Source organism: Sebastes fasciatus, chromosome 10 (assembly GCF_043250625.1).
Source record: "Sebastes fasciatus isolate fSebFas1 chromosome 10, fSebFas1.pri, whole genome shotgun sequence".
NCBI classification, from domain to species: domain Eukaryota; kingdom Metazoa; phylum Chordata; class Actinopteri; order Perciformes; family Sebastidae; genus Sebastes; species Sebastes fasciatus.
Window position 1 is genome coordinate 7,804,021 of NC_133804.1, and position 20,390 is coordinate 7,824,410.

The following is a 20,390-nucleotide window of genomic DNA, read 5'->3' on the forward strand; positions in this document are numbered from 1 at the left end:
TCTACACTGTCAGAACTCATCAGTGGCTGCAGAGTAACTATCAGCCTATACCTGTACACATCTGTACACACCTGTACACCTGTACACCTGGTCCATACAGGCTATAGTGTTTCACCTGCTATGTAAACATATAATGAACATGGTATGTGATCAACTGAGAAGAAGAAGAGCCATAGCGCGTGCTTCCCTCGTGCTCCGATAGCGAGCTGCCCCGCACCGCACCGCACTGCTCCGCGCGCGCGCAGCCCTGAGATAATAGACTATTAGTGGAAGTGGGATTCATTTGTAGCCAATTACAAGCTGTAGAGTTGAATAGGAATGCATAAATAAGGGAGGGAGACGGACACACACACGCGCACACCCAGGCACGTGAGTATATGGCAGCGGGTCCTCGAGGGGCCAGCTAAAAGCCAAAAAAGGAGAGAAGGAGAGAGAGGGGGGGGGGGCTTCGCTTAACTAATGGAGAGAGAGAGAGAGAGAGAGAGAGAGAGAGAGAGAGAGAGAGAGAGAGAGAGAGAGAACTATTAGAGAGATAGATGAGCGTGCGTCCCGCCTTCAACTCCTGTCAGGTCTTCCAGAGCGCGCATGCACCCACCGGTGACCAGACAGAGCGCGCGATCGAGGCTGGAGGTCGGGACTGCCGTGCGCTGTGTGTTTAAATGTGCGCGTGCCAACAACACTACGGGATAACGGAGCCGTACCAGACAGACAGACTGTAGAGATCACCGGTAGAGATCACCGGAGACGCTGCGCTGCGTTAACCCGCCGGTGGATGCGCGGAGGATGAAGGGAGCAGAGGAGGAGAGGAGAAGAAGAAGAAGAAGTTTAAAGTTTGACGGGTGATCCGGTGAAAAGCCCTCCAGACCCGGTCCAGACAGACCCGGTCTATATAGACCCGGTCCAGACTCTCTCACCTACATGGACAACTTGACCTGGCTGCAAACATCCTCTCAGTCTGGACACCGACCCGGTGTCAACTTCTTATTCTCACATGATCTAGTCCAGCTGTCCCTTTAAAACGGTTTCATCTGATTCGGTTCCATTTTTTTAATCCGGATTCCTCTAATATATTAATATATGGGACAACAGGGAGAGTAACTTTGTGATGAACCGGGACAGAGCGGTACCGGTACCGGGGCCCGGAGCGGACGGGGTCCAGACCGTGATGAGCCGGGACAGAGCCGGTACCGGAGCTGCTGCAGGGCCCGGGACAGACCCGGTCCAGCCCGCCGCCGTGATGATGATGAGTCGGGACAGAGCGGTACCGGCGGGTCCCGGAGGGGTGGACGGGGGGGTCCAGACCATGTTGGGCCCGGACAGCGGAGACAGAGACAGAGACAGAGACAGAGACAGAGACATGCTGCTGGACGGAGGAGCTGCTGCCGGAGAGAAGCGGCTGTTCTCCAGCGCGGTGCCGGGCAGCAGAGACGCTCCGGCCGGAGAGAACCAGAACCAATCCGAACCTCCGCCGACCAACCCGGTGCTAGTCCCGCCGCAGCAGGTAGAGGCACGGGACCAAACTTCATGTGTTTTCTGTGTCTAGTTTAGCAGCAGATATAGTCCTGTAGGACAGAAGCTTGAAGACTATAGACATATAGAGTTAAAACAAGAAGAGATCCAGTTGGATCACTGGACGTGATGCAGTGACATATTTGTATATGCAAATTAAAATAAATGGCTTTTTTTGTAAATAGGTCGGTGTGAAAAGTAGCAGAAAAGTAGCCTATAAGTAAACTATTACAGCCTTCACCAGAGCGCGCAAATAAACCGCCGATAATTAACTGTGACTGAGAAAAAAATATGTAAAAGAGTGATTTCAGATGATGTTTATTATTAGTTATTAGTTTTTATTCTCATGATGATATTGATGATAGTTTGGCCATGTTGTTGTGGCCTGTTGTCATGTTGAGGCAGATGAGGCCTTAATTATTAAGATACAGCAGTAAAATGATGTGATTGAACCAATACAAATAAACTATAAGGGCCTATAGATCAAATCACAGGGAAGTAATCTGGTATTATATTTTTATTTCGCTCCAATCCATAAACAAACTGAATGAAAACGTACGAATTTTAGAATTATGTAATTTAATCTGAATCGCAGCATATTTAAACAAAACATACTTTTTCTCAAATAAACGAAAATTACAAAAAAAATGCAATTAGTTTAAAAAAAACAAAAACGTTTAATTAAAAAAAAAACTAGTCCTATTAGTTCTGAAGAAATCCCTCCTGTACATGATATCATATATCAGTGGATTAAATGTAATAGATTAGAGTTTATTATTTGGGGGTTTATTCTGAACTCTTCCGTTTATCTTAAATAAAGGATTATTATCGTGGTATTATGGTTATTATGGTTATTATGGTTCTTCTTATCATCAGATGTTAATGGGCCCCTGGGTCCTCCCCGCGTGCTCCCTCGGATTATTTAAAGAGAGGATTATAATATTATTAATGTGGGATTATTCATGTCGACATGCTCCAGACTGGCCTCATTAATAAATGAATGATCCTAATCAGGATGTAGTGCAGGAGGAGATCCCCACCGACACACCGCCCCAGCTTTTATCTGCCTCATACAGTTGGACACCTTTTCATCTGGACAGAACTCTATTCAGTGTATAGATCATTGAGCTGGTAAACACGGTGTACAAGCTCAGACTGATAGAAGTTATAATATTGGGGATTTTATGGAAAATCATAAATTAATGCTTTCATTAAACTCTAAAAAATGCGCATGTTTATTTTATTTTCATCCAGAAATAATAAAAAATAAGAGTTTATTTCCTTTTTTGTCAAAACTCTGCTTTTCCTTCAACACCAGATAGAATAAATAAAATAAATAAAACGGGACCGATTGGTTGGCCCTCTGACATATACTGTATACATGTTAGATATGTGTTACCGGCTGTGTGTGAGCTGCTCTCTTCAGCTATTTGTCTGCTTTCAGCTCACAGTTTGTTTCATTTTTTTAACCCAGTTTACTGATATGGAGACTAATAATGTAATTACTGTATTTCATTTATTATTATTATTATCGTTCTAATTGTGATCATTGAAATAAGTGTTGCGAGTGTTATCAGTTAATACTAATAGCCCATTATAAATGAATACATAACTCAATTAAAGATAAGTGAGAAAAAAAAACAAATGTCCACAACATAATCAGAGAGTCATGTTGCCTTAGAGACTGCATCAGTCCAGTCCTGGGACCCTCCCAGTCTGTGGTCCCAGTCTATGGTCCCGTTAAATCCCGTCAAATGAATAATCCAATAATCGTCTCCGTTATTCGCCATGCAGGGCCCCACCGGGCACCGGACCACCTCTTTCTCCGTACTGGACATCCTGGACCCCAACAAGTTCACGAGCAGCCGACGACCGCAGCAGCACGCGAGCCACCGAGGTGAGCGCGAGCTGAGCGCGTATGGAGCGGAGAACCGGAGAGAGCGCGAGCCCAGCCTCGAGCCCAGCAAGGGCTGCTACGGTGCGGACGACTACCAGAGCAGTAAGTCCTCCGAGTTTACACACGTAATGACCCGGGTCAGGCTCTTTAGTTTAGTTTAGTTATTATTCAATTTAACTGCTTTTATTCAGCCTGTTTATTTCAATATTTTCGTTCCACTAAATCTGAATCTGTCTGTGTTTATTTGATTATTCTGAGACAGTATATTTAACCTCCTTTCATTGTGGTGAAACCCGGGTTTTTTATTTTTCTTCCTTTTTTCTTCGATTTATTTTTTTTAGAGGATTCTTGTGTGCGTTATTTAGATTTGCTAATTTTTGTTTTTCTCTTTATATATATATATATATTTCTTTATTTGTCTGCGCGCACACTGGTTTGAGGGAATAATCCGTTTTTCTCTGGGCACGTGTCTATTTTATTGGGAAGAGTCTAAATCCTAAAGTGTGTTTGATATTATTATAATAATCTTGTGATGGTTCAACACACCGATAATAACTAGATAATAACTAACTAATAACTATAGAACATAAGCGTCTTCATGGATTAACAGTTCACAACCCAAATGTGAGTTTTCAATAAATCGAAAAGAAAAGTTTCTGATAGGAAACCTTAAATGTTTATAGTTGGCAGTTAACGAAGAGAAAATAAAAAAAACTTTAATTGAAGCTCAGTTAAAATAGAAAAAAGAGAGAGAGAGACGAGGTAATTGGCGGTCCGTGCATGTGATCGGTATTATTGATCGGTGAATATCTGTTTCTAACAGCAGTCTGAATTGTGTCTGCGAGCTTCTATTCAAACCCATTATATGATATTATACCGGCAGATCCTCAGTCATTATAATCCGTTTACTAGAAACTACCGTTTTTTTATTCACTCTTTATGTGTTTTCTCTCCTTTTCAATTCTTAAATCTTCACATTTCATTTCGCCTTTTTTTTCTGCCGTCTGCTCATTATAGGCCCACACAGCACTTTATAGGAGAAACATTAAGAAACAAAAGGTTTAACATTAACTTTACAATCTAAGGAATTTTAGAACTGTTTTTATTTAACTAATTAAAAATTGTGCAGAGCAGAGAATACTGAGATTTAACATTTAACATGAGGCCCACATGTATTAATCTAATAAAGGAGCAGCCTTCATCCTGTTAATTACACTATAAATAGTGATCATAACCCTTTACTAATAACTCCAATCTCATCAAACACATGTTTGAGTTTATTTGTATTTAAATGTAGTTTTCAGTTACACCACTAGACTGTAGAGAAGATTAATAAATAAATACATGTTGTGGAATAATTAAAGCTGAATAATAATAAGCTCCACATTGTAAACATATTTAAAATCAAATTAATTTCATTGATTCCTGTATGTTAATACTTGTTGTTTTTTTTATTGTAATTATAATAATTACTATTAACTACTAATGAATGTATTTATAACAGCATGTTTGGGCCCAACAGTCAACTCAGCTAATATTTAAAGTCTTGTTCAAATAATATATAAGATTTAAAAATATATATATTTTAAAACACTTGACTAACATTTCCATTTCAATACCAGCTGAATTTTTATGATAACATTTTTACTTTTTTCTTAAGGAAAATAATTAAAATCTGTGGGCAGCCAAAAACAGAATAATAATTCTATAAATTACTTTTCTTTTCAGCCAAAAAATAAATGTGGAGCACTGTGTTGCCTTCTCTTGTTGCTTTGCTTTTAAATCTGCAATACTTTTTCCACTTGAAGGTTTTTCATTTCAGCCAACTAAACCAGAAAGTTTGAAGTTTTATACATTCTTATTTTTATTTCTGTTTTATTGTAGTCATACAGAATATGACACATGCTCACAATGGATTTTCAGGTGTTACTTGTTGGGCGATAGAAACAGAATTATTAAAGTCACAGATTTAATAAGGAATACTTTTATCAAACAGTTTTTAATGTTGCACTTGAGCCACAAATGTTTATATTTTTAGGATTATTTTTTTTTTAAATGTATTTTTTGTTTTTTAATGAGATAGAATTTTAGATACGTGAGCCAGGCTGAACTACCAGCCCTGGGGCCCCCCGGACCCTCTGTGGCCCTTAAGTTGCAATATGTGGCAATTGGTTTGCTGTAATTGAATTTCACATTTACAGTGATTGAAATTAGTTTGGTAAAATACCAAATCATAATATAAACTAAAATGATAATGGTGTTAATGTGCCTCCTGCACTTTTACTCCTCCTCCTAATTATATGATCTCCAAATGTTTGGATGATAAGAATTTATTGAGAATAGTATTTTCAATGAGCACAATTGTGTGATTATAGTTCCTGGAACTCTTTTGAAAGTTTGAGTAATCAAATTAAACATTAAGTAGGAATTCGGGCCTCAGTGGCTTTTATTGTGGCGGGTTCATTTTATAATTTTTTTTTATATTGTATGATGTCTTGTTAACTTACTTTTCAATCAACCATGTTCCGTAAGTGTTATCTTTATAATACACAGTTGCCATATACTGTATAGTACACTAGATTATACTATAGGACAAAGGTGAGTCCGTGTGGCACTTTGATTTATTGCAGATGTATTTGGTAATAAATACCAATACAGCAAAAATATAAATTAAAATGATAAAGGCCCTGTGTGGTAGAAGGGCCCTGTTTCAACATTTAGATTGAATGCCTTCATTATTTCAGCTGATATTAATGCTGACATGGTGCATCTGTTGTGTATATTTGTGTTTAATTAAACTATACTACAAAACTGAGTGACACAACACAAACCTGGGCAAGCTAGCACTCCAGTTTCTGGGGCACAAGGCAAAATCTAATGACACACATGGTAGTTTTCTTGAGGCCAGCAGACAGTGGCCATTAAAGGAACTGCAACCCAACACACACACACACACTCACACACACTCACGCACACACATACAGATGTGATTGTTCTTGCTTCATACAGGTAAATTGTGATAATGTAATGGATGTTTGACATTGTCTTCATTGTGTGTCTTCCCAGAGGAAGGCTTTGTATACAGAAGCCCAGACGAGGATGACTACCACAGATCCGGGACCCCAGATTCAGAGGCTCCAGACGGGCCCTACAGCAGCGAGGAGAGCAGCTCGGCTCTGCCCAGCAACGGAGACAGAGATCAGGGCCAGCACAGCCACCAGGACGCCAGCAGAGACACCAAGAGCCCCGGAGGAAGCACCGAGGGCCACAACACCGACGCCCAGACCAACGGGGGCCAGGGCACGCAGGGCAAACCCAAGAGGAAGCGCTCCGGCTCGGACTCCAAGTCGGGTAAGCCCCGCAGGGCCCGGACTGCCTTCACCTACGAGCAGCTGGTGGCGCTGGAGAACAAGTTCAAGTCCACACGCTACCTGTCGGTGTGCGAGCGGCTCAACCTGGCCCTGTCACTCTCCCTCACTGAGACCCAGGTCAAGATCTGGTTCCAGAATCGTCGGACCAAGTGGAAGAAACAGAACCCCGGAGCGGACACCTCGGCCCCCACCGGCGCAGGAGGAGGAGGACCAGGTGGAGGCATGGGGGGCCTCAGCCCTCTCAGCCCGTCCCCTCCCATCAGCGGGCACCTGGCCATGCACGCTGGCTACGCCAGCCACCATCACCCCTCCGCCGGCAGTCTGGTCCAGCTGCCTTTCCTCACCGCCAGCCACGTCCTGTCCCCCTTCATGCTGGGGACACAAGGCTACGCTGCACCCGCCTTCTACAGCACACACCTGTAGAGAGAGACACACACACACACAGCAGAGATCCATCCACTCTGAGCCCAGGGAGACGATGTTTCAGCAGACAGACTGTCAGTGTTCAGCTCTGCTCTCCTTTTTACTACCAACAATTTGAAGGCTTTAATTTCAATGGATTATTTTGATAGAATGTGAATATCTACCAGAAAACTACTGTACATAAATCTATGTTCTAGCTCCCTATTCCGAATGCTGTTTTAAAACGACGTAATAGACAAATAGTTGATTTCCTTTTTTAAAAAACAAACAAAAAAAGTCTGTATGAATATTGAATGTTTATTTATGACTTAAGGAATGGCTTGATCTATTGTCAGTACCGTGTATAACTCCAGCTGTGATTTCATTTCTGTTATTTATTGAATTTGTTGACAGTTTCCATAAAAATCCTTGGATGTACTGAATCCTCAGCTCAACATGATATCGTCCTTTGATATTAAAGTAATGACAATTAAACTGTGAAAAGCAGCCCAGTGAACTCATTCTAATGGAACAAGGACAGCAGGAAGTCTGTGTTGGTTTGTTCCCACAGTCCCACAACACACAGGTGTACCAACTGAATGTGTGCTGGGACATGCACTAGTCCTCTGTAACCCTCAACAGGTCAAATTCAAAATAACAATAGGTGATAGACTCCTTCTCCCATTGCCAGCAGACGAGTATGTCCTTCCGATTTATTTTTTTATTTCTGGTGTGTTACATTCAAAGTCACGAACACGCCAGAAAGCAGGGTTAGTAAACAGTAGAAAGCAGTATTGAAGCCAGTGAAAATGTTAAAGTGGTTATGTTACATAATCAGTCTCTCTTCAAACTCGGTGCCGACTAATTTGGACCGATGTTCGAGCGCTGCTCGGATGGAGACGGACACATTTTTGTGGCTGAGATGACAAAGAAAGCGTCAGAAAAGTGGTGAAAATTAGCGGGTCCACCCGGGTGTCATGTTTCCATCACTGCCGATCGGAGCCGGAGCCGATAAATACCTGTGACTACTGCAGAGTCATTTGTCCCGGGAATGAATGCCAATCGTAACCTTTCCCACTGAAGACAAAAGCCAGATGTTAGTGACTGTTAGTGTTTTTTTTGTCCAGTGGGAAACAGCCATGCTAGTGGCTCTGTGAGACTGCGGGCCTATTTAGACACACCAGTGCTTTGAGCTAAATGCTAACATGTCCACAATGACAATGTTTTAATATGGTAAATGCTTTGGCTTTGCATCTTAGTTTAGCATGTTAGCGTACCAACATTAATTCATTAGCGGAAAAAACAAAGTGATGACAAATAGTTGATTTCTATGTTTTTAAAAATAAAAAATAAGTTAGTTTTGCAGCTTTAATGGCCAAGTAGCCAAAGTGAGAACATACACACACACACACAAAGAATGTGAGTCTCAGTGCACAGAAATAGACATACGGCTAAAAACAGGGACAACGAAGCTGAGGTTTGTATTTGGTCGTATATTGGACAAGGTAAAATTTTGACCTGCTGATGGCATAAGAGGGGATGACAGGCAGCAAATGGCTGCAGGTCAGATTTGAAGGCCGGGCTGCTGCGGTATATATAAGGACTCAGCTTTAGTACATGTGGCGCCCTCTCTACCTGGTTAGCTACCAGGGTGCTCCAGAGAAAAACATTTAGTTTAATTCACTTCAGCTGGAATTCCAGTGAGAAGCAGCTTGCAGCCGTGTTAATGCCAGCCCACACTACACCAATAAGTTAGTTTTCTCAAAAGAGCACTGCACAGATTCAGGATTGCACTCCTATAACTTTGTCAGACTCATGATGGACAGTTTTAAAATACATGTAGCAGAACCAGAGATATCGTCTTTTTTATTCCACATATTCTTCTTTCTACTTGGCGCCTACATTCCCCAAAATGCAACTGCTGACAGTTCAGTTAGAGATTCGATGTGTTATGCTCATGGATGTATACAAAGACTTGGATGCCGCCCGCCCAGCCTTGCCTCCAATTTCTTTTCCATTGGCCGCTTGCAGTATTGCAGCGGAAAAAAAACTTCCGGCCCATAAAGCATTTTCCCCACAAACCAACATTATGAAACCGTTGACAGGACACATTGAACTGCAAACAAAGTTGATTATGACTCTTTCTATTCTGCATTTTTGGTACTCAAACAATTTAGCTTTTTTGGTGTATGCGCCAGGCGAGCAGTTCTCATAGGCTCCATCTTGGCATCTGGTATCCAGTTCTTATTGGTTGTTAGCGGTAACTACTGTATCCTGGAGACTCTAGCCTGCAGCACAGATGAGGTCTTGTTAGATCAATTCTTTCTAACTCCACATCAGTTCACCTCCAGATCTATTGACTTTTCTAACTTGTAGAAAACCCAGCTGACGCTGACTCAAGTGACATCACTTGAGGACATTTATCAGACTTCACACAGCTCCCTCTGCAGACACTAAAGGTTTTATACTACCTCTTTCTTTCACATAATGCAGAACTAGAACTCCCCAACATCTGGAAACAGACTTTGATGTGTAAAATGAATGTGGAGTTCTCCTTTCAGTTATGTAAGTGGTGAGTAACAATGTGAACTAGAATGGCACTCGGAGAGCGCAGACCTCCGCCAAGCTGCCCGAGTACGATTGCCCCCCCTCTCCGTGCAGCTTGCGCCATCATCCACGTGTATTTTTGTTTATGTTGAGATCAGCTGTAAGTAGCGGAGCATCTTAAAACACTTCATTCAAACTGGACAGAAACAAAATAAAACTCACCTAAACCGCCGTCGTCACTCTTTCCAACGATCACCAAGTGTGCTTTGGTCGAACTCAACTGTAATTTCACTGAGTTTAATGTGAAAAAGCGCCAACTCTACAGGTGTCCCGCCCTCCCTCCACCCCCTGCTCTCTCTCTCTGTCCCTCTCTCTGCAGGCAGAAGGAAAAAGGCAGGGTGATGCGTCATGAACGCATCATCAATTACACCGCGCATGTCTTAAAGCCTGTGCGGAGTTATTAAAAAAAATTCCTGAAGCCGGATCGCCACCAAAATCTAATGAATTGTTCATTGTGCCACACCCCACCCGTCCAAAAAAATGTCTGCATCCTCTGGCAACTATCATTAAATCCCACACAGGACACGCGACATGTTCTAGAGAAGCTTTGATCATAGAGCTTGACAAACGTTTCTCTTCACATTAAACCGCTGATTAACAAAACACAATACAACATTTAAGATGTTTTACCTAGAATCAGCAGGGTGAAGGTGTAGATGTGTTTACAATGATTTACACATGAAAGAAACAGGTGACAAGTACTTCCTTCAGTAATAAAGATGACAAGTAAGCTGTGCCCCCCCCCCCCTTGGGACCACCCCTGTAAACCAGGTATGATTTTCATCAGCAGTTTCTAAACAAAATAATCCAGCATGTTATTAAAGAGCAGGACTCCTCTGAGTCATCGATGGCTGTTAAAAGCAGCTGGAGCTGGAGGTCCTTGGCACCAGCCCATTTGGCCCTGTCCAGTTTCTAAATGGGTATGAGACATCTGATAGAGAATCCTAGTGTGTCCACAGAACCGGTGTGCTTTTACACCAGTGGGTGTATTTGGTTAACTACTCTGGGCAGGCGAGAGTGCAACACAGTGTTCCAACACATACATGCATGGTAATCCATAGTTGTACCTTGTTACGGCCCCGAGCCAGCTGTCATCTCTCCCAGGTTCAATTACCAGCCTCACACGTATAGCGAACATCAGAGGGCAGTGTCTTCCATTCTGGTTCTAAAACAACACAATGATCATTGTGAGATCATAATTTAAGCTCATTATGGTTCAATTATCTGTTTAATAAAGGGCTCCTCCACCAATTTTACACACAAACAGAAATGTACTTGTAGCACACAGCTCCTATCACTATAATTATACTGGACTAGAATCAGAAGATACCAAACTCGAACAGGAGGCAGAAAAAGTTATTTGCAATATCAAATGACCACAATAGACAAAAAGCTATGAACCGGTACCTTGTATTTTAAAAAATAATAAAACAAACAAAATGAATACCCATGAGTTCAGTATACAGATAAATTGCACAAAGATGCTTCAGTTTCAACTCAGCAACGAAATATTCGCTCGCCATCAACTTTGAATCTCTCCAAACAGCCTGACCTGCAGTTATTGACATGGCCAGAATTATTCATGAATCAATTGCATTTCTGATTCATCAGGAATTAATAATTCCTTTAACTTCTACAACACATATTCATATAACTTAGATTTTACAATCTACATATTTTAAATAACCTTCACAGTACATGAATTACAAATGAAACTGTGGTAAAATGAGACTATCTTAACTTAACATACTTTTTAAATTAAAGCAAATAATGTTGCATGAATTATAAATGATACAGTGTAAACCTGACACATTACTATTGTCTTCTTTTATGTCTGTCTTTTTATTTAAATCAAATTCACTATACCATGAAATAAAATACCTGACAAAACACAACTCATATTGCTTCAGTATTAAACAGTTCAGTAGCTTTACTAGCCAGAGAAAACATTGAGCAATTAAAGGGACTATTTGTAACTTTTTAAGCGTATAAATGTAGCGGGTCGCCACACATGCGCGTTTGCATATGCGCGCTCGCGTGTGGCTGGAGCCTCGTCTCCGCTGCCTGCTCTCCTTCACTCAGAATGCGCGCGCGTCCTCGCTGTCTCGCTCCACCTCTAGACGTGAACGCGCGCTCACTCCACACTGCAGAAGAGTTAGTTTAGCTCTGAGAATATCTAGTGAATGCACAGGGGACGTTTGTGCAGAAATAAATGCTGCAGCTCCTCCAGACCAACAGAGCTTTCCCGTGTCTTGTGAAGTGACGGAGCTCTTCAGAGAGTTACGTTACCCTCTCGTTACCGACCGGGTGCCGGTGTCTCCTCTGCTCTCTCCGGCTGCGGGCGGAGAGAGCAGGGAGACACGCTGCAGAGCCCCGCTGCCTCAGCCAACACTAGGATCAGATCTAAATCATGTTCATGGAGAGACCTTCGTCTGGTCAGCTAACATTACTGCCAAGCAGCTGAAATATAGAGTGATATTGTGGTTTTAGCTGACGTGTGTCGCCTCACTGTTTTGAGCATTGCTCGTTCAGGTATATTTAGAGCGAGCAAGCGCGAGTCCTGACTTTCGTTGACTTCACGGCCACAGGTGTCGCTGTTAAGAAGCATTTCTGAAAGTTACAAATAGTCCCTTTAAACACTCTTTATGTCACATTTTACATTCTTCCCAGTGCAACTTTAATTTAGTTGAGCTCTACAACAGTTAGCTAAATGCACTGTTCATAGCTTAAAGCCAAGTCTGTTAGCTCTGGGCCTTTTCACTTGAACTAGTTAGTGGCGCAGCACTTATTCCCTACAGCGACTCACCGACTCGGGAGTTTCTGTGTGTCGCTCAGCAGCTTTCAGTGAGCAGGGCTTCTCTCACACACACATCTATGAGCTTATAACAGAGTACAGACTGTTACCATTCTGATTTGACAACGTTATATTGTGTTTACAACTTTATCTGAGCTATATATTTACCGTTCAGCAGCAGCTCCTCTCCTCACAGTGTCCTCTAGCGTTTGAGTAGCGTACTCTGTCTAGCCTGCCTGGGGTGCGGTAAACCTGCGCACTGATTGGCTAAGGCACCTCCGTGTGTTAACTCTTTGTGACCTGGGTTACATACGCTTCACAAAGAGGCATACGACCCGCCGGGCTCTGAAGCAAATTTGACATTGTGGCCAAACCGTGTAATTACAACGTCCGTGTCCGTCACGTGATGCATCGGGTCCAAAAAATACTTTTTTCTTTAAACATACATTGGGAAAGAGACGTCTGCAAATCAGAAGATAATTTTTTGAGGTAAATCAACTTCCCGTACGAACACTTTTTTTAGCCATCGTTAAAATCAAGGTAAAAGTTGTAAAATTGTTGTAAATTGTAATTCATCACTTTTATTATCTTGTCAATATTAACGTATCTGTTCCCAAACAACTGGCTTGTAGCGCTGGTAGCACGACATACTGTAAAAGGAATTCAACGTAATTTAACATGTTTGATGATATGTCGCCGGGTTAAAGGAACAGTGTATAACAGTTAGGGGGATCTATTGGCAGAAATGGAATAGAAATATATTCAAATTATTATTATAATATTATAATTAACATTATAATGTACACAGCAAAAACAAACACTAGCTGCTGCGGCTGCTAGGCTTCTACAAGCAAGCAAGCTCCTGCACGTGTGGTGCTGCTACAAGTGCGCAAACTGTCGATCATGTGAGCGAGCCCAAGACCAAGCGGTTGGTAGGCGGGGTTAAAGGAAACGCTAGTGCTCTTCCTCTATGGGCCCCAAAAATGAGGAAGATCCAGGTAACTTTATACTTAGTCTAACTTGCTTCATGCACCACTGAGCAACTTTCATAGGAATGAACGGTGCCCCGCCTCGAACGCTGTATCCAGTTTTCTTAATGCATTCATGGTGAAAACAGTTGTAAGACGTATGACGCCTCCTGTGGCTCCGGAGGGAGAGAAAATAACCCAGATGATGTCACAATGATGTCATCAGGTTATCCCCAGATTGGGTTTGGAGACTACACATTTCTAGGAGAAAGCCTGGTACAAGCCTGGGCTGTGGAGTTTAAATGATGTCGGTGTTTTCCAGGCAGGGAGAGTTTATTGAGAAGAAGTTATTGGTTGCATTATGGGAAATGTAGGATCCAGGTTTTTTTTTTTATTGATCCAAACTGGAGATTTAAAGTCAGGATGTCTCTGCTGCTTCTTTCTTTTTCTAACGTGTCTCTTGTGAAACTAAATTTGTTTGAGTATTCCTTTAATTGTAGAGGCTGGATTTCTGTTGCATGTATTTGAAGTGGAAACATTTCAGTTTTTCTTTTCATAGTGTGCATGGTGATTTGTAGGTATTTTTTTCTCCATCTTAATCACTTTACAGTAATCAGATTACACACTGACACGCAACAGAACATCCGTTATATTCACTAACTTCAGAGTCTGAACATCCATCCTAATGATCCCATCTGAATGAATAGCGACGTATAGAAAAAACACTGTTACTTTGAATTTGACCAAATTAAAAGTTTTTTAAAATAAAACTTCCTCACAGTCATCATGGTGCTGAATGAACCCTGGATTAAGATTATGAAAATGGAGGACAAACAAAGACACAAACTCAGCAGATTGAGGAGAGAGATTTACAGTTTACTTCTGGTACAAACCTGCATCACGTTCATTCACAACTTTAATTTAATTTATCCTCAAAAACACAAAACTAATACAAACAACACATTCAACTAGAAAATACGAGAATAACAAGAGTAAAAAAAAGTCAATCAGTTATACAAAATGGAAAACTGGATTTGGCTGATATAAAGGCAATATTAAGATTAACAATTTGGCCGATAAATGAGACCAAAAGTAATTTTCTGTATTAGAAGCTGCACATGTATGGCCAGAAGAGGCACAACACTGTATGTACATTTCCTTCTCATCAAAAGCTTTTCAGACAAGACTTTTCAGTTATAAGCAGTTTAAATCAGTTTCATTTAATCGTGTTAATCTCTTAACCAGATCCATATACCGTATGTGCACATCAATAAATTAAATCTTTCCTTCTTTCAAAAAAGTCGAAGTCTAACAGAAGCATTCAGTCCAGAGTGCATATTTAGCTGGCTGGAGGTCAGTGGATGGCGTAGTTGAACTGGTTGGAGAACTTGTCGTGTTTTCTACTGTCAGCTTTAGTCATCACCTCAGCTACTCTGCGCATGGCGCTCCTGGAAGGACAGAGCAGAGAGGAGGAGAGGGGAGGAAGACAGGAAATGAGAGGATGGAGATGAGAGAGATTCAAGTAAGAAATCTGATAAAACATTAATGGTAAAAAAGTTCACACAAAAACATTTGCTCAGGAAACATGGCATATGTAGGACGGCATATCAGGGCCATTGTGAGTTAAAAAAAATAATGATGGAGCCGGGGGAGGGCGGTTATATTCTGGGAAAAAAATCGGAAATAGTGTTTGTTTGTTTTTTGTCAACGAACCACAATGCATCACTTTGCAATGTTGCATCACACCGTTAAACACTGCGGTAACGTGAGCCGTCGAGTGCAAAATATATTAATTATATTAGTATTTATTTATGTTCATAAAAGAACACAGAACATGAGAACATGAAAGAAAACGTATATATGTATCTTTCGGGACCTTCACCTCGCTCAGAGGCCGCCGTCAGAGAGGACATCACAAACAGCAATCTTTAGCATTTATCTCAGAACCTAAAAAAATCTGCCCAACTCTTCAGTTTTTTCTCTGAATATTACCCCCTTCCCCTGGCTCCTTAATTGATTTTTTTTTTACCTATGAGCCTAATACACCATCATGCATAACGCTACAGACTGTATTCCACATCTCTAAGGATATCTGGTGAATAAACATTTAGCTGGGTGGGAGTGTTAGGAGATAATGAGCAGTTTTACATATGGAAGTGGTCTGCTGCTTCAAAGCTCCAGTATGTAGGATCTGGTGGTATCTAGCGGTGATGTGATGAGACGAACTGAAGCCTCTCCCATGTGCCAAACGTGTTGGAGAGCTACGGTGGCCGACGTGAAAAACGACTCTCTGGAGCCAATTGTTGTAGGACTAGCGTAGGTCATTTGGAGCAGAACCAGTGCGTAGAGAGTGTGTGTATGTGGGAAGTGAGTGGTGAAGCAAGAGAGAGAGCGGCGGCGTCTGGAGCGAGTAACGTTATCCACTCCGGCCCTAGCAGGAAAAGTTTGGTTTGTTCGTTCTGGGCTACTGTAGGGCTCCATGAAGAGGACCCGCTCCCTATGTAGATATAAACGGCTCATTCTAAGGTAACAAAAACGCAACAACTCTTATTAGCAGGTGATTATACACTAAAGAAAACATACTTATTAATATTATATTCCATTTCTGGCAATAAATCCCCCTAAATGCTAAACACTGGTCCTTTAAAGCTCCACGTGTAACCCTAACTGTGTACCTCATACAGCTCAGCATACAGCATCTGCTCTATCAGAACTTTGTGTTTTGGTTGATATAAAGTTTTGCACACTGAAACGTTGTAAATTCATCAATATTGGAGCAGTAAGCGAGACGGTGATTCAGAGAATGCTGTTCCTGCTGGGACAGGAAGTGACGTACTTGTTGAGGACTTTTTTCTCCAGCCTGGAGCGGGCCGTGTTGGCGTTCTGCTTCAGATCGCTGAGGTTGGGGTATTTCTTCTTCTTCTTCCTTTTTCCCTTTTTCCCCACCCTGTCAGAACCCAGGTCCTCTCCTGTTGCCGCCTCGATGTCTCGCATCAGCTCTGCATCACGCCAGTCTACAACAGAAAGAAAAAAATCATTTGAACAATGAAGATGATGTTTCCTCATACCACATCTCATCTATGGCTCTTGATAAATTGCACAAGAACATCTAACTATAGAGCAAGAATCTCTGTATGCACGTTGGTGTGTTTCCTTCACACATCTCGAGGACCGTTCATCCCATCTACTTCACTCCTGGTGGGTGTACTGCTGGGGACCAAAGGACGTGCAGTGGTGAGTTTTTCAGTGCAATTCAGTGTTCATTTTGGCAGTTTTTTTTAGATGTAGTCTCCCTTTAGACAAAAATGCTAATTGGTTGTTTTAGTCGTCAGATTATATTAAACATTTCAGTCAATCTAGTAGCCAAAACCAATCATTTTGTCGCTTTAGTCAAACTTATTTCACATAAGATTTTATCGTATCATTATCTGATGAAAAACAGGTTGAATGATTAAGAATGCAGCTTTGCTACTCAAAGTCCTCCTGACTACTCATTAATGACCCACCGGTCCGTTATGAGAGCCAACATGTACAAATATGTGTTAATCAACCAACCAAACCCAACCCGACCCGTAAAACGCGGCGCCATGTGTGTGTGTGTGTGTTTGAGAAAGAGAGAGAGCGAGAGAGAGTGACTGATTGGAAAAGAAGGTAGAAGGTGACGAAAATAAGTTATAACAGTTTTTCTTTTTAAAACTACATTTTGGTCTTGTTTTCTTTCGTCAACGATATTGCATGTCGATATCGTCACCGTTAGTGTTTGATGACGTCGGTGCCGTCTCGCCATCCTCGACCCTGAATAGGATAAGCGGTTACAGGTAATGGATGGATGGACGGTCTAACCAACGTTACAACCAAACTATTTTTCACTCCCTTGGAGTCAACGAGTGATGAACGGTGCTCGACAACTCTGAGGCAGCACCTACAGGGGTCAAACAATCGGCCCACTTCACGACACAACACACCCCTTAGATATCATCCGGGATTAACGTACATATTTCAACCCATTCCACAATCTTTCCCTGAACCTAATCAAGTAGTTTTGGTGCCTAAACCCAACCAAACTGTGAAGGTTATGAGTGCGTATCAAGTAGTAGGCGTGTCCTATAGTACTGTTACTGGATAGACCTACCTGCACTAGTACTGTAAAACGTAGCTCAAAGCTCCATGGTTCTCATGTTGAGCTGTCTAAGAGCCACTACCTATCTTTGTTATTTTACCCAGTCCAGCATGTCGTAGTTTCAGCAGGTGCTGCAATACTGCATAAGCTTGTGTTTGGCCAGCTTTAATTCTAAAAATCTCAGGTTGGACTGAATCTGTTCAAAAAGTACCATCTTGACTTAATGCTTTACTTGGTTACAATCCCAGAGCCGCTGTGTCAGTTTACATGATATGAATGTACTGTGTGTCATGTAATGTCTCTCTCACACTGCTGCAATTACAGACTGAAACTTTAACGAAAAGTCCTGTGAATGAAAAGTGTAATGAAGTAATTACAATCCGATAACGTGAATGAGTCCAGTTTTTACAGAGCGTAAGTAGTAAACAGTGTGTCGTGCGGGCTCATTTGGATCCAATTGTGGTGTTAATGAAAAGTGTAATGTCATAATTCTGGGTGATAAAGCAAAAGCGTCTGTAATGCAGAGTAATGACGGTCTAAACGAAGAGACACTTCTAGTTAATGACGTACTGCGGTGGAATTAGAGATAAACCTGCAGTAATGCAAAGTAATTACACTGTGATTGTGATGGGATTGAAGCCGGGAGCTCCACTCTGTCAACACACTGACCCCAGCTCAGTGTGTGTGTGTGTACGTGTGTGTGTGTGTGTGTGTGTGCGTGTGTGTGTGTGTGTGTGTGGGGAGGGGGGGGGGGGGGGGGGGGGGTATTAATCAGCCAGTCTGACCCTGGGTCTGACTGGACCTTCAACTATCCCTCATTACACACACACACACACACACACACACACACACACACACACACACACACACACACACACACACACACACACACACACACACACACACACACACACACACACAAACACACACACACGGTGAGAAGAGCAGTAATTGAAAAGCAGCTGGTGTATTTAGGAGAATCATTATTGCTAAAAGAGGAACAGCTGCATTTACATTGGGTGTGGATGTGTGTGTCCTCTATCACTTTGTTCTTGTGATCTTAGAGGAGTTTGAGAAAGAAAGAAAGAAAGAAAGAAAATAAATAATAAAAATAACAGATGAAAGAAAAGAATAAAGAAAATAGAAAGAAAGGAAAAAGAAAGAAGAGATGGGCGAGAGAGAGAGAGAAAGACAATCTTCTGAGTTTAATCAGTGTTGCAGCAGGGCTCTTTTCTCTGTCAACACCTCTTAGCCCTTCCAGCTGGGGTCTGTGTGTGTGTGTGTGTGTGTGTGTGTGTCAGGGCAGGGGCCAGGCCACACACACATCCACTCAGGCATCTGGGGTCTTTGGTTTGTTCAGACGTCTCTCAGCTACGCTCCACTAAGCACATGGATGTGTGTGTGTGTGTGTGAGAGAGAGAGAGAGAGAGAGAGACAGACTGAATCCAGAGTGTAGTGGAGCATCTATTCCTCTCATCCCTGTCTGTCATTCAGCTGCTTGGATTCTTATGTTTGGTATCGCTGTCTGTGTGTAAGGGTCGGATTCAAAGGTGAATAACAACAACAACAACAACAAAATAGCAAAGATCTCGGAAAATATCCTGTGATTGTGGAGTTCTGGGTATTTTCTACCTCAAAGATTCTCCTTGTCCATTATGACAGATTTAGTATACCACAGAAGAAGACGTAATATTACAAGAGAAGAAGTCAAGATACAGTAGTAGTACTTTTCAGAGGTACTGATGACGGAAGACAGGACAGCAGCGTGTACTGTCACAGCCTGACATGTTCCAGAGTACCACACAGTACAGCCGCGTTATCACAGGGTGAAAGTTACAGTACACATTACTGGTAGAGTACTTTGTAATGTGAACTCCATATTTCTACTGTAAAAGGTACAAAAATAGTGTTTTAGCGTCTGATGTCCCCCCTGGACTTCCTGGATCATAGTTCCGTACCTGAAGCAACACGCTCACCTTGCGTTTTGTTTCTTTTAACGCAGTGCTATGGAAGCCCATAGGGGACTTTATTAAAATGATAATGTAAACTTGAAAATGTAATTCCACAATAGCATTATCATTTTCCACATATATGTGTTGTTTTAGTAAAAAATGAAAATGCAAAAATCCAATTTGAAAATGTCCGTCATTTTCATTTTCAAATTGTTAAAAAACTGTATTTTCATTTTCATTTGGACCTAAATATTGCTTGCATAAATGGAAAAATCAGGTTGCATTTCAATTTCCAAATTTGAATTAACATTTGAATATTGTCCGCTGTGCAGCGGGGTACGACAGCTTTTCCATTTTCATTTAAATATGGTCATAGAACGCCCATACAAGTATGTGAAAATGAAAATGTTAATTAAGATTGTTAAATTTTTTTTTTTTTCTGTTCAAATAACACACATTTTAATAATGCTATAAAAAATGACTGAAATGTTTAGTATATTCTGACGACTAAAACAACCTATAAGCATTTTTGTCTAAAGGGAGACTAAATTTTATTCTATAAATAATGCTATTGTGGAATTATATTTTTAAGTTAACATCATTTTAATAAAGTTTCGGCTGACTTTGAGCTGTATTCTCAGAATCAAGGCACCTGGGAGAAACATACTAAGACGTTGTGTATTCAATTATCACAGAGAAATTCAGCTCTGTTGATGGAGTTGTGTTTACAGATAACCTGGTTCAGGTGTTTATACGATCCAATAAAGTGT

General features: G+C 41.5%; 2 protein-coding genes and 1 long non-coding RNA gene across 6 annotated transcripts in view; 1 reads left to right on the forward strand and 2 right to left on the reverse strand.

The window, feature by feature from the left end:
* Positions 1-618: 618 nt before the first annotated feature.
* On the forward strand, positions 619-8,255 carry nkx1.2lb (NK1 transcription factor related 2-like,b). The gene is made up of 3 exons (XM_074647834.1): positions 619-1,501; positions 3,304-3,508; positions 6,473-8,255. Exons 1-3 carry the CDS (start codon positions 1,106-1,108, stop codon positions 7,198-7,200), a joined length of 1,329 nt encoding a protein of 442 aa, XP_074503935.1. The 5' UTR covers positions 619-1,105; the 3' UTR covers positions 7,201-8,255.
* LOC141774975 (uncharacterized) lies at positions 6,859-12,837 on the reverse strand. Of its 2 annotated transcripts, none has more exons than XR_012595531.1 (3): positions 12,749-12,837; positions 10,854-10,951; positions 6,859-7,194 (listed from the first exon to the last, which is right to left on the reverse strand). It is a non-coding gene; the product is annotated as an uncharacterized LOC141774975 (long non-coding RNA). The 2 variants fall into 2 exon arrangements; XR_012595533.1 differs by lacking the exon at positions 12,749-12,837 and adding an exon at positions 12,593-12,675.
* A 1,566-nt stretch (positions 12,838-14,403) lies between these two features.
* Positions 14,404-20,390, reverse strand: part of uvssa (UV-stimulated scaffold protein A) — a 39,723-nt gene continuing 33,736 nt past the window's right edge. For all 3 annotated transcript variants that reach the window (XM_074647861.1, XM_074647859.1, XM_074647860.1), the window contains exons 14-15: positions 16,385-16,562; positions 14,404-14,996 (exon numbers count right to left, since the gene is read on the reverse strand). In XM_074647861.1, coding sequence (XP_074503962.1) covers positions 14,903-14,996; positions 16,385-16,562 — 272 coding nt within the window. In that variant the 3' untranslated portion in view covers positions 14,404-14,902. The remainder of the gene's footprint in view (positions 14,997-16,384; positions 16,563-20,390) is intronic.